The 13,924-nt window shown below is 39.1% G+C and overlaps 1 protein-coding gene across 11 annotated transcripts in view; it reads left to right on the top strand.

The window, feature by feature from the left end:
• MICAL2 (microtubule associated monooxygenase, calponin and LIM domain containing 2) overlaps positions 1 to 13,924 on the top strand; it is a 210,906-nt gene that overhangs the window by 190,576 nt on the left and 6,406 nt on the right. For 10 of the 11 annotated variants that reach the window (XM_072969524.1, XM_072969512.1, XM_072969519.1 and 7 more), the window contains one exon: positions 13,059 to 13,161. In XM_072969524.1, the coding sequence (XP_072825625.1) occupies positions 13,059 to 13,161 (103 nt within the window). The remainder of the gene's footprint in view (positions 1 to 13,058; positions 13,162 to 13,924) is intronic. The other variant, XM_072969517.1, reaches the window with a different exon arrangement.

Genomic DNA, 13,924 nt, shown 5'->3' on the forward strand with positions numbered 1-13,924 from the left:
CTTGAAACAAGTTGCCCTGTATCTAAGTACCGTGGTGTGACCTGACAGGCCCAGATGGCAGCTGTGCACAAAGTGGATTGTGCCACACCAGAGAACTGCAGTGCAAGAAACAAGCCAGCCCCCTTTCCCAGGAAGCAAGTAATCTCCCTGGCTGATTGCAGCAGTGGCTCAGGATCACAGGATGGTTAGGCCTTGCTGTTCGGCATATTTAACAAAGACACAAAGGGATACTTGAGGTCTGTGGCAAACGACCTCGTTCAACAAATGTTAATAATCTGTTCATTATGTATTCATCTCTGTTTCCAGGCTCAGTACACCCCTGGTAGGGCAGTGGCCTTATAACAGAGATAGGCCCAGTGAGGGTGAGGCTAAGATTCTCTTCCTGAAGAAACCTTGGGTCCTCTCCATTGCATAGATTCCGGGGCCATTGAGGCTTCAGAGTTACATGACTTAGACAATTGCTTTACACACAAGAATTCCCATGACAGCAGCAAGAAATGCATTTTACGTCACAAGTTAGTACACATAAATATATAATTGAATAAAGTGTTTTCAGAAATAATATCAAATTTTGGTGCATATAAAAGACTGATACTCTCTGTTCTAGGTCAATTTTAATGCCTGTTATGACCCATAAAATTAATTTTGCTACCTTCTGTTTTAAAAAACACTGTCACAATGATTTTACCTGAAAAAATATCTTAAAATAAATACCCAAGTGGCCACCTCAGCCAAGAATATGGAGTGTGGTTCCTAAGAAGTATGGAGCAGCAGAATGGAGGAGTAGACACTATAAAAGTCCATTCACTACAATAAGATACTTTTGAAAACATTGCTAGGCTCTTAAGTGAGAGAAATCCTTAGGGCCAAGAAAAAGGAGGGTGAAAAAAAGCTATGTTGAAACCTACTTGTTCCAGGAAGGAAGCAAACACAAAAGCAGAAATCCAGGGTTGCCTTGGAATAAATATCGGTGGTTTTGGAATCTAAGCCTTGGTTCAAACAAAAAGTAGGAGAACTAACTAGCCTTGAGAGTCTCACATTAAATCAGATCTCTAGTGCCCCCAAAACCAACTATAGATCCTCTATGAAAGAAACCATGTCTTGGTTTAGGCTCTCAGGATTCAGATAGTCTAAGTTCAATAAAATATGAGCTTATAGTAATTTTTTAAATCACTCAAAACACAAGGAAGTGAGCCACCAAGAATGAGAGTCAGTAAAATCAACAAATTTAAATGGCCACAAACTATATTAATTATCAAATACAGAATATACTATGTCTCTGTATAAAACATTTAAAGAAATAGATTACATACAAAATGAGCAAGCAGAAAAATAAAAGTGAACAGACTATACCACATTAAACTTAACCAATCATAACTGTAATCAAAGTATCATCATGAGCTTCCTGCTGTGATGTAGAAAGAAAGACACATCTTCACCTATGCAGCATCTCAGCCAGAAATGCTTAACCTGAGTTTAACCATAAAAATATAATCGGACAAATTCAAATTGAGAGACAATCTGCAAAACAACTGACAAATGTCAATGCCATAAAACAACAAAAAGGGAGTGGTGGGGGGGATCTAGGGGACTGTTTTAGATGAAAAGAGACTAAAGAAATAAAACTAAATATAATGCTGAATACTTTAGGCTTAAATTTTTCCAAATAAAAAGTTAAGAGGAAAATGATCAGGGATGTTTTCAGTTATAATATTATATACTTAACCCTGTTATCTTTTCTAACTTTTTTTAAAAAAAAACACCTTTATTGTGGTACGGTTCCTGTACAGTAAACTACACATATTTCAGATGTACAATTTGATAAATTTTGATAGATGTATACCAGGGATTTTTTCAAAAATAAATAAATAGTTCAGAATTGAAAATATATTCATTGAAACTAAACACTCAGTGAATGCACTAAACAGTAGCTTAGATACAGCAGAAGAGACAATTAGTGAATTGGACAATGTATCTCAAGAAATTAACTAGAATGCAGCACATAAATAGAAGGAGATAGAAAATAAAAAAGAGTAGCTTGTAGATGTAGAAGATAGAAAGAGAAGGTCTGATATATGTTTAGTTTAAGTCCCAGAAGGAGAGAATAGAGAAAATTAAGATTGGGTATTTGAATAGATAATGGCTGAGGTACTAAGCAAAGCATTTAGAACAGACTCTGGCACCAAATGCATGATATATAATCGTTAGCTCTATTTTTCCAAAGTGGATGAAATATATGAATCTACAGATACAGGGAGATACAGAAATCAGGATAAATTTAAAATAAATTCACACTTACCTAGGCACAATGAGGTGAAAATGTAGGACACCAAAGACAGATTACCTTAAAGGGGATAAAGAGAAAAAACAAGTCACTTAAAAAAAACAAAATTTTTACTGACAGCTCTCTTCTCAACAGCAAGAGTGGGTGTTAGAAGACAGTGAAATAATAGTTTCAAAAGGCTGAAAAAAATCTTCAAGCTAGAATGGTATATATACCCAGAAAAATATATTCCAAAAGCAAGTACACAATAAAGAAATATTCAGTTAATGAAAGATTTAACTATCTACAAACAAAATTCTAGCAAATATACTTTAAGTGAAAGAAAAAGATAAAAAAGGATAATCTGAAATATTCAAGAAGAAATAGTGAATGCAAAAAGTAATAAACCTGTAAGTAAAACAAATAAACATTATCAGTATAAAATAATACAGCTTTTTAAAAAGATAGAACTAAATAGACTATATACTGGACTAAAATGGACATTAGCTTGGAGTTGAGTGATCAGAAGTGAAGTATTCCAGGGTCCTTATGTTGTTTAAAAGGAGGCTAAGATGTTTATTACTTTGAGACTTTATTAGGGTATGAAGGATACCTATCTGAATTTTAAGTGTAATTATAGAAAGAATAGAAACAAAGTGTATAACTTCCAAATCAGCTGGAGGAAACAAAGCGAGGGAGAAGAAATTTTAAAAAATAATAATAAACCAAACAAAACTGCCAGCTCAATTCTAAATAGAAATTAGAAAGTGTTAAAAAAAAAAAGATAAAAAGCACAAAGAAAGATGGTAGAAACAAGTCCGTTTATGTCAATAATAGTAACGAAAGTTGAACAAAACAATTATATGCTATTTAGCAGACGCATATAAAACATAAACAGAAAGGTTTCAAATAAAGGATGGCAAGTACGTACCAACGAAATAAGGCTAGAGTCATTATATTAAAAGCAGATAAAATAGCCTTTAATACCAAAACCATGAATAGCAACAAGCAGGGTCACTACATAATTTTAAAATGATCAACTCAGCCAAGAAGAATGAGTTTTAAATGTTATATGCATTGACTATAACAGGCTCAAAATATGTAATACAAAAAATGATAAAACCAGGGAAAAATGTCTACTATCATGGCAGGAGATTTTAGTACATCTCTCAAAATAATGGTAGTCACATAGACAAAACATCACTATGAATCTGAACATTGTAATTAGTAATTTTAATTTAATGGATATTCTTTTCCAGTTTACATGGTCAATTTACAAAAATTGACCATATGAGTTCATAAAGTAAATCTCAGAGAATCTATATTATACAGACCACATGCTGCCCTACAATGTAATTAACTTAGAAATCAATAACCAAAAGATATTTTTTAAACCACACATTTGGAAAGTAAAAATAAAAAACTCTCATGGATCAAAGGAAAAAAATCAAATGGATATTTTTTTAAAATACTTGGACATTTAAAATATACTAAATATGAAAAGGAAAATAATAGATCAAAATTCATGGGGTGCAATGAAAGCTGTCCCGAGAGGTATTGCCTTAAAAACTTCTATTAGAAAGGAAGAAAGACTTAAAATTAATGAGCTAAGTATCCAACTTCATGAAAAACAAAATAAACCTAAAGAAAGAAGATAACAAATATATGAGCAGATGTAAATGAAATAGAGAATAAAGATGAAATAGAGAGGGTCAAGCAAGCCAATAACTAATAAAAGACTAAAAGCAATCCTCTCAAACTGAGTTTTAAAAGTAAGAGAGAAGAAATAAATAAATGAATGAAAAGGGCAGACATAGCCACCAATACAGCAAAGATTCAACAAGATGAAAGAATATAATGAATATTTAATCCAATTAATTTTAATACTTGGCAATCTAAGGATGACTTAACAATCATCGCATGAACAAATTAAAGAGGAAAACCATATGGTCTTTTTGATAGGAGGAGAAAATATCACTAGACAAAATTAAACACTCATTTGGGGTAAAAACTTTTAGCAAAAAAAGGACAGGATAGAACTTTCCATTTGCCTTCTTGAAGCTTACATTTTGTTCTTATGTAAGTTTCAGGTGCACAGCATTATAATTTGACACTTGCATACCCTATAGAGTGATCACGACACAATTCTAGTTACTATCCATCACCATATAGTTGACCCCCTTCACCCATCTCACCCACCCTCAACGCCCTTCCTCTCCAGTAACCACTGATCTCTGTATCTATGAGCTTGTTTTATTTTGTTTGTTCATTTGTTTTGTTTTTTTTAGAGTCCACATATAAGTGAAAGCATATGGTATTTATCTTTCTCTGACTTATTTCACTTAGCACAATACCTTCAAGGTCCATCCATATCATCACAAATGGCAGGATTTCATTCTTTTTTATGGCTGAGTAATATTCCATCGTGCATATATACCACATCTTCTTTACCTGTTCATCGGTCACTGAACATTTAGGTTGTTCCCATATTGTGGCTATTGTAAATAATGCTAAAATGAACATAAAGGTGCATAAGTCTTTTCAAATTGGTGTTTTTATGTTCTTTGGATAAATAACAGAAGTGGATCTTTTGGGTCAGAACTTTCTTATTTAGAAGGATAGCTTACAAAACCCAGCAGCAAACATCATTGCTTAATGGTAAAATATTAGAAGCATTTCTTTTTTAAATCAAAAATAAAAGAATGATGCCCGTCATCACCTCATCATTATACACGAGACCCCAGCCAGTACAGTAAGACAAGGGGGGAAATGGCACAAGGTTGGGAGGGAGAGAAACACATTTTTGTTGCTTCCAGATGATAGCGTTATCCACATGGAGAATTCCAAAAAAAATGTACAGGTAATTTTTAAAAAATAAAAGGGTCTAAATCACATGATTGGAAATCAGATCAAAATAGAAAAATAAGTGGCATTTCTCTATCTCAACATCAGTTTCTAGAAAATGAAATAACAAAGAAGATACCACTTACATTAGCATTAAAAACATAAGGTGCCTAGGAGTAAATCTAACAAAAAATGTGCACAACATCTATGGAGCCAAATTTAATACTTTACTGAAAGCTACCAGAAGACCCAAACGTAATCTCACCTGTATGAAACCTGATAGAAGCCAGCAGCAGCACTGCCATTCACAGGAAATAAGTGATTCTAGGACGATTGGTTTTCCATACAAGAAAAAGATGAAATTGATCCTTATCTTGAACCATATAATAAATTTCGTAAAAATTAAATACTTCAATGTGAAAATAATATTTGAAAAGTTAAGAATCTTTTTGACCTCTAGTTGGGAGTCTACAGATGCCATAAAAGAACAGAAAAGATAAGCCACTAATTTGGAACATATATTTGCCACAAATATAACCAAAAAAGAATCAGTATTCCAGAATTTGTAAAGAACTCGTACAAATCAATAAGAAACAGGCAAACAACTCAATATAAAAATAGGTAAATTGCATAAATATACTTTCACAAGAATACTCATTAGTAATTAGGAAAATGCAAATGAAGACTACAGTGAGAAACTATTTGAAACCATTAAATTTTCAAAACGTGTAAAATCTGATAATGGTAAGTATTTGTCCAGGGTGAGGAAAAAGGGGAGCTCTTATTCAGTGGAGTATAAGCAGCAACAACTCTTTGCAAAACAATTTGGCTTTATGCTGGAAAAGTGAACATTTGCATACCTACTACTCAGGAATTTCATTCCTAAGTATATACTCCAGAGACAATCTTGCCCATATGGACCAGAAGACAAATACAAGAATGTTCATAGCAGCATCATTCACAATAGCAAACCGCTAAGAACAACCTAGATATCTATTGACAGGGAAATGGATAAATTGTGGTACAGTGAGCTGTGTCACATGCAACCGAATTATTATATATACAGCAGTGGAAATGAATGAGGAACACAGAGGCATTTTAGAAACATAATGGAGAATTTAAAATAAGCAAGATGGCAGAAGCTGCATATGGTATGATATCACTTCAATAAAATTCAAAAGCAAGAAAAACTTTACGGTGAATAGATACGTCGCTAAAAGCAAAGCAAAATAAAAAGCTATTTAAAAAAGGAAGGACTTCAAGTTTTGTTTCTCAGCTGCAGCCTCTGGCTCCCAGAATAGAATCATGAGCTACCTTCCAGCATCTGCATCTTGGCTTTGCCAAGACGGAATCAGGCCAGACCCCCAGTGCAGCTTTCTAGATGATCACCATCATGTGTAAGGAGCCTGCGGGAAGTCAATGTACCCAGAGCGCTGGCTAGAGATTTATATGAAACAGGCCCATGGATGAGCACAGGAGCTCAGAGCTGACCAGAGTCCAGAGAACAAGAGGCAGGGGCTGAATCTCAGCCAGGCTGAGGGAGATGCTTGCACGTTGCTACCAAGTGTTCCGGCTGCAATTACTCTAATGTCCTTTCATGTTCCAGATCATCGCTGAGGATATTTGAAGGCGTTGATAGAATTGCAGCAAAAACCAAATTAGGACTTCTCCTTCTCCTGAATTCTAAGGAGGCAGGAAATCGCATCTAAAGAATTAGCTAGTTGGGAACCAGAGAGCAAAACAAGACCCAACTTGGAAAAACCACACACCAATACACAATCAGAGAAGCATTCAGTGTTACCAACAGAGGAAAATGGTTAAGAAGCCATGACTTTAAAGAATAGATTGTTCATTTATTCTGTTAGTTTCCATTGAGAAAAAAAGTTATAACCATTAAGTGACAGTTACTCTACTGTAGGCAGGGCCTAATTGTTGTCGGGCTAGGTGATTTGAACTTGACTGTGGGGGCGGTTATTGAAGCATTTCAATAGAGAGTGACAAAATTTGCTTTGCCTTTTTGAGAGTTCACTTAGGGAAAAGTGGGTCAATTTACAGGACTCTATTAATATGAAGTTGTTTTGTGTTGAGTTTCGGTTTTTTTCTTTCAGGGTGGGTAGATAATTAGGTTTATTTATGTATATATTTATTTTAATGGAGGGAACCCAGGACCTCATGCATGCTAAGCATGCACTCTACCCCTGAGATCTACCCTCCCCACCTGAGCAAGAGGAATCCTTGCGTTTTGTCTGGGAAAGAGCAGGATATGAGGACATAGGAGCAAATGAAGAGCCAGGTAACAGTGGCCACAAACAAGCAGGGGTGGCCGCGCGGGTTAGGTAACTGAGCTATTCTATATTCCCAGTCAGAAGCTGCCGGCCTTCTGGCCACACCAGTCTGGCTGCATCCTGGTTCCAGATAAGGGAGTCACATCCCTGCCCTGAAAGGGCTTTCAGTTCAACAGCAGCCCTGGGACCAGCTGGAGATGTGGCTGAGCAAACCATCTGTGTGGGTACAGAGTCTCCAGTATTCCCAAGCAAGTACTGATGATCCAGCCCGCTATGTGACCTTTCTGTTTACATACAGACAAAAAAAATATAATTTTTAAAGAGTTTTTATTAATCTCAAGTGAAGTTACCAGATAAAGTTCAGCCACAGGTAATCAAGTCAGGGGTTATTCTCTAGCTGAATGTTAAAGGTGTACAGAAAATATGCCCCATAGAACTGCAGAGCTAGACCCTGAAAGGAACAACGTGGTGGTAGCAATGGTATGGTTTACTGAATGTTTACTAGTACCAAGCATCATGCTAAGCATTTTACATGCATCATCTCATTTAATTCCCATAACCAATTTATGTGGCAGGGACTATGATCATTCCCATTTTTCACAGGAGGAGACTGAGGCAGAGAGATGTGGGGTTAGTAGACTAAGGTCACACATTTGTTAAGTGGGAGGGACAGGTCTGATCTCAAAGCCCATGCCCTCTGCCACTTCACCCTGTTGCATCTACAGTGAAGGGTAATGCGGGTTGAGACTTCTTTAGGACCTACAAGGAAGCTATCTGATGGGTAGCAGTGAAGTGATGGAAAGCTCAGTACATCGTTGGGGTTGAGAGCAAAGCAAGTCTGGGCTCAGCATGGTCTGTCTGCACCCAGTGCTTTGGGAAAGCAGATTCCCTAGAAACCTGCACTTGATTCCATGTTCAAAGATCCCCCTCAAATGATTTTGACTATTGAGGAAAGGGAGACTCTGAAAAAAAAATGAACTGTAGGCTATAAAATTGAGAATTAATCAATTCAAAAAAGTAAATTAAATTGATTGATTCAGTTCAACCTGTGTTTGTTGAGTCCAGCATCAGTAGAAATCAATGAGGCTAAGCAGGGAACTCCCTAATGGACCAGATTTTAGAAAGACACACAAGAAGGATTGGAAAAGGGACACATAATGCAGAATAAAAGTCTGGCTCCAACCTGTATGTATAATGTAACAAAGAGGGTGAATCTGAAAGACAACAACAAAAAATCCTCTAAAGACAGCAAAATAGTATTGTTTCTTTTGGATTGAGAACAAGGCAAGGGTAGACTCAGTGCTGAGGCAGATGGTATAATGTTACATGATTGGGGAAAGTGAGGACTTGCTGCTCTCAGCTTTTCTGTTTTCTTTATCAAGGAAAATGGTCCTCAGTCTAGCAATGTTAAGCAAATATCAAGACGAGGAAATTGAATCTGGACAGGTGAGAAAAATGGGGGAGCAATGAATTCAGGTTTCTAAGCCCAGTGAAAGATGACGAGTACATACATAGAGCAGAGTCTTAGACACAGCAAGACTCAGTCAGAATCTGTTGAATGAACTGAATTAACCCCATCATGTTGAAATAACTTGCCTATACACCCTCAGTCTTTGAGAACTCAGGAGGCAATCCAGAACCAAAAGACTAGAGACAAGTACATTTTCTACTCTTCATGTGGGAAAGGAACATGAATTCTGATCCTTGTCAAAATTCTAGAAAGGATTATTACGGAAAGTGTGAACACTGAGAAAGAAATTGAGAGATTACTAGGGAACCATAGGTGTTTACTTAGAAGCTGTAAAAAAACAAATGTTATTTCCTTTTCTGGGTGGAGTTGTAAGGTTTGTAGTGCCAATTATCACGATAAATATTGTGAAGATTGGTTTCAGGAAATTATTTTGATGTTAAAGTTTCTTACAAGAGCCAGACAAGATACAGAAATGTGGGCTGGATGATACCAGTTGGGTGCCATGCATTTAAAGTTTATAGAACAGTCTCATTCCAAGGCTGAGAAAGGTGCCTAATGGGGCTTGATGGCTCTGTTCCTGGTCCAGACCCATCTGATGTTTTGTTTTCCAATATTGTACAAAGGTCTGGGATGCCCTTTTATTCAATTCCACGAAAATCCCAAATCTAGGAGAAATATATCAGATGGATAACATATTCCAAAGACTTCCCCTTGATGGAACAAAATAAATAAGAAGATATTTAACAAGACACAGAAAGAAAGTCTTGAATTAGGTTAAGAAAAAGATCAATGGCAGAAACAGAACATAAAGTCCTCAGACTTCACCACCACTGGTGTGGAAAGACCAGATTTGATTGCAAGTTAGCAAGAACCAGGTGAAGACAGGCTGCTAGAAGGACTTCTGGGTGGTGGGTATAGCTCAGTGGTAGATTGCACGCTTAGCATGCAAGAGGTCCTGGGTTCAATCCCCAGTACCTCCATTAAAAAAAATTTAAAAGAAATTTTCAAAAAAAAAAGAGGGGGACTTCTTCAATTGCAGGGCACAGGGTGAAGGTGTGGAGGGTCACTCCACTCTGGACTGTTGATATTTTGTTTGATTCTGGACTCTCCTTAAAAATGTGTCCTGGGAAATTAGAGGGCAGGTAGAGGTGGGAGGCCCTTTTATGACAAAAATCATAAAAGACCTGGGGGTACTGACTCTGAAATGAGAACACTTCAGTGGGCCATAAGATCTGTCTTCAAATAACTGAATATCTTTCATGTAAAATATATAGTTATGTGTTCTCTATTTTTCTCCAGAGGGCAAAACTGGACTCACTGGCTAGCGGCCAACCCATTGAAGACCAATAGAAAGAAGTTTTCAGTACTTGAGAGTACACAGCCCTGCAGTGGGCTTCTTGGACAGCAGAGAATTTTGCCATCCATGGAGAGTTACAGTAGAGGCTGGAGCGGGAGGGAGGTCGAGGGAATGCCTACGTGCCTCCACGGCTGGAAGAGAGGACCTCTAAGTGTCCTTTCATCACATATATTATACGACTTGAATGGTGGCCATTACTGCTTATTGACCTTATACTATGTGCCAGGGCTGGCTTAAGGTCTTTATGTGCACAGTCCCACTGCATCTTTATAACAGATGGGGAGACCGAGGCTCAGGGAGGCTGTCGAGTGCTCAAGCCCACACAGTTACATGTCCAAGAATAGAAGATTGATTCCAAGTCTGAGTTTGAAGTATATGCTCTTAAATTCTATGATGTATATGATCTGCAGTCTGTTTACTTCATTCTTTCATTCAACAACGAAAGCCCCAGGATGCCTTGTTTTTCACCTCTTCCTCTCCCTGGAAAACTCTCACTCATCCACTTAGACTGAGCTCACCTTCTGTCTCCTCTCTGAGGCTTCCCCCACCTCCTCCACACAAGATGAATTGCTCCCCTCCTGTGTTACATGGCAGGGGGTGCCTGGTGTCCTATTCGATTGTGCAGTGTTGGTTCCCCCACTGGATGGCAAGCTCCCAGTTTCCTGAAGAGCTGGAATGGTGCTTATTCATCCCTGTCCCTCAGCACCACCAACAGTGCTTCAGTGTTGATACTCAACATGGTTATAAGCTTGTCCATTCATCTAGCCATTCAAGAAACCTCAGAAAGACTATTTATTTCTCTCCCTGTTTTAATCCTTCCTGCGTGAAACTCCACATGTCATCCTCCTACTCAGCCATCTTCAGTGTTCCTTTGTGTCTACAGCGTAAAGTTCAAGAGCCTTACATGATGGTCAGGGGCCTCTATGATGAGACTGTCATACACTCTGAGTTCTCATCATCCACCCCCTCCATGTCCCCTTAGCCCCTCCCTGTCTCCATCACCTTCTATCCTCTCCTCTCCTCTTTGTTCATATTGTTCCCTCTTCCTGGAAATGTCCTCTCCCATCCTCATTATTTCCTCTCAACTTGTTATCTGTTCTTAAACGTCCCAGTTCAAACATCACCTCCCTTGGGAAGCCCAACCTCACACCCTGACCAGGAAAACCCTCTCTTCTCTGTATTCCCAGAATCCTTTTTTGCTCCTTTGTTACAGTGACAGTTTTCTAACAGTCTGTTTTATTTTAGCTTTTTGGTGCAGCTGATCCAAAAGATTATCTACCAGTCCTCTTTTCAGCAGGCACTGTGCCTTACTATCTCCAAAATTCTAGTGAGGTGTAGCATTATCTCTCACTGGATTCCCAATACCTAAGGCAGTCCCTGACACCTATTCCATAAGTAAGTGTCATTGAATGGATGGATGGATAAATGTATGAATGAATTCACCAGAAGTCAAGTTCTGCATTGTAGCCAGTTTGCATGTTAACTAAATACATAATCTGGGGCATTGCATATAAATTACTCCAGACCCCCAGTTTCCATATCAGTAAAAGGATGATCAAGGAGACTGGGGGAAAGGCAACTCATTTTTAGGGACGACTGTGCTGTGTGCCAGGCAATGTGCTAGGGGCATTATTTACTTTACTTGCCTATGTGAGGGAGGGAGGAAAGAGGCAGGGAGAGAGGGAAGAAGGGAGGAGGTGGAGGGTGTGGTTACAAGCAGTGAAGAGCATGGGTTTGGGGGAAGGCTTGCCCTGGCTCTGCCACTTACTAACTGTGAGCTTGGGCAAGTATCTTAATCTTTTAAACTTCTGTTTCTTCAGCCGTCAGGTGGTGACAATATGGGAACCCACTGGTGAGTTTGTTGTGAGGATCCAATGAGACGTTGACTATAGGGCACTCAGCCCATCAACTGGCACGTAACTGCTGCGTTACAACAGTAGCTCATTATTATTATATTACCTGTGTGTCTGCTCGTTCAGTTTAACCAATGAAGAAGCAGAGGTTCTGAGAGGTTAAACAACTTGCCCAAGGTCACACATATCTTCTGTCTGCTCTGTTTTCCTTTCCATGTGTGGGACCCTCCAGGATAAACCCTTTGAGAATAGCCATGAGCAACCCAGCCTGTGTTCTCATTTCAGGGAGAATTACTAGAAAGCCCCCCCCCCATGTCGCTATTTCTCAAATATTCCCAGATTTTAACATTTTATTGTCTAAACATTTAGCATCTAACATTGAGTATCTTTAAGCAGTGCCAATTTTCTCATGGTAATTCTTTTTAATAAAGGAATAAAGGTCATAATCCTAGTTATAAGAATGTATGAGTATAACTTTCTCCCTCTGAGACCCAAAGCTCATAACATGTTTTTCCCCCATCATTTGGCTTTTCTTTGTGCAAAAAGTCAAAATGCCGACCACTGCTCCTCTATGACCAAATGAGGGTGTGAGCTTCCCTGCCCCATGAAGGGAGCCACACCCCACCTGGGCACTCAGTAGGCTTTTGATTTGGAAGAAGAGAGGATGTAGTTACCAGGAGGGTTATGGGATTTTCTTTAGTGGCAGATGTGATGCACAAAGGTCAGGACATTAGCAAGGGTCTATGCCCCTTGGAGCTGACTTAAGTATTCATGCCCTAGATAATCCAAGAGGACCAGCCCTGGAGTAGGCACAGGTGAGTTTCATTTGTCACGCCCGTGACCTTGAGGCATCAACAGGCCGTCAGGGGGCTGCCACCTGCAGAGCCATTTTTGCTACAAACATGGCCCCCTAAAGCTGTTCCAAAGCAGTCTGATCATGGGAAGAGAAATGCCAATCTAACCCATTTGTTGTTGATTTCTTAAGCAGATTCAGGCACACAGGATGAATCCCAGCTTTTGCAGGAATGGTTTAAGCTGGTTCTGGAGAAGAATAAATTAATGCGATATGAGTCGGAGCTACTGATCATGTAAGTAAGGCAACACAGTGAGTCCTAAAAGCAAAGGGGGTGGGAGTGGGGTGGCCCACCCTCCTAGGTTGAAGTCCCAGGATTTTTTCTCCTTGCGCATACAGAATTGTGATTGAGACAGATTCATATTTGATGTCTTGCATATCATGCTGCCATTAGTGCAGAGAATCTTCAGTTGCCTGTTCTCTGCTGTGAAGTCCTATGGCTAAAATGATTTTGGGTAATGGGTCTGGAGCTGAAGGGCATTTGGGTAAGGCATTTTCAATCCATCCCCTCCCTGCCAGACTAGGGGTACCCACCCGCAGTCACACACCTGCAATGGGGAAGCCTTCCTTGTGGCTTGAATGGATTGAAGGTAGAGACCTGTCTGGCTGTCCTCTGAATGAGAGGTTGAAGTCTGGTTGGGAGATCAGAAAGTAGAGATGGGTCTCACTGCACTCTGAAGAAGTTGAAGGTCACTATGCCTGTCACCGTTCTGGAGGGAAAGAAAGTACCACTTTATACAAACCGACTAAGCACCACAGGTTGTGCTAGGGGTTTCACTTACGCTGACTCATTGCACTTTCACCCCAATCCTGGGAGACAGTTCTGAGTCTCTGAAGGGGTCTAATACTTTCTATTCCTCATCTCTGCCTGGGTTCTGAACCAGGTGACAAATAAGACAACCAGTGGAGGCGACAGACAGAGCAGCACAATGGAGCGTTTGCTGCTGACAAGGCTAGCTTGGCCACGTGCAGGAGCCCAGGTGGGCTTGCTGGCTGCA

The sequence above is a fragment of the Vicugna pacos genome, chromosome 10 (genome assembly GCF_048564905.1).
Source record: "Vicugna pacos chromosome 10, VicPac4, whole genome shotgun sequence".
NCBI lineage: Eukaryota > Metazoa > Chordata > Mammalia > Artiodactyla > Camelidae > Vicugna > Vicugna pacos.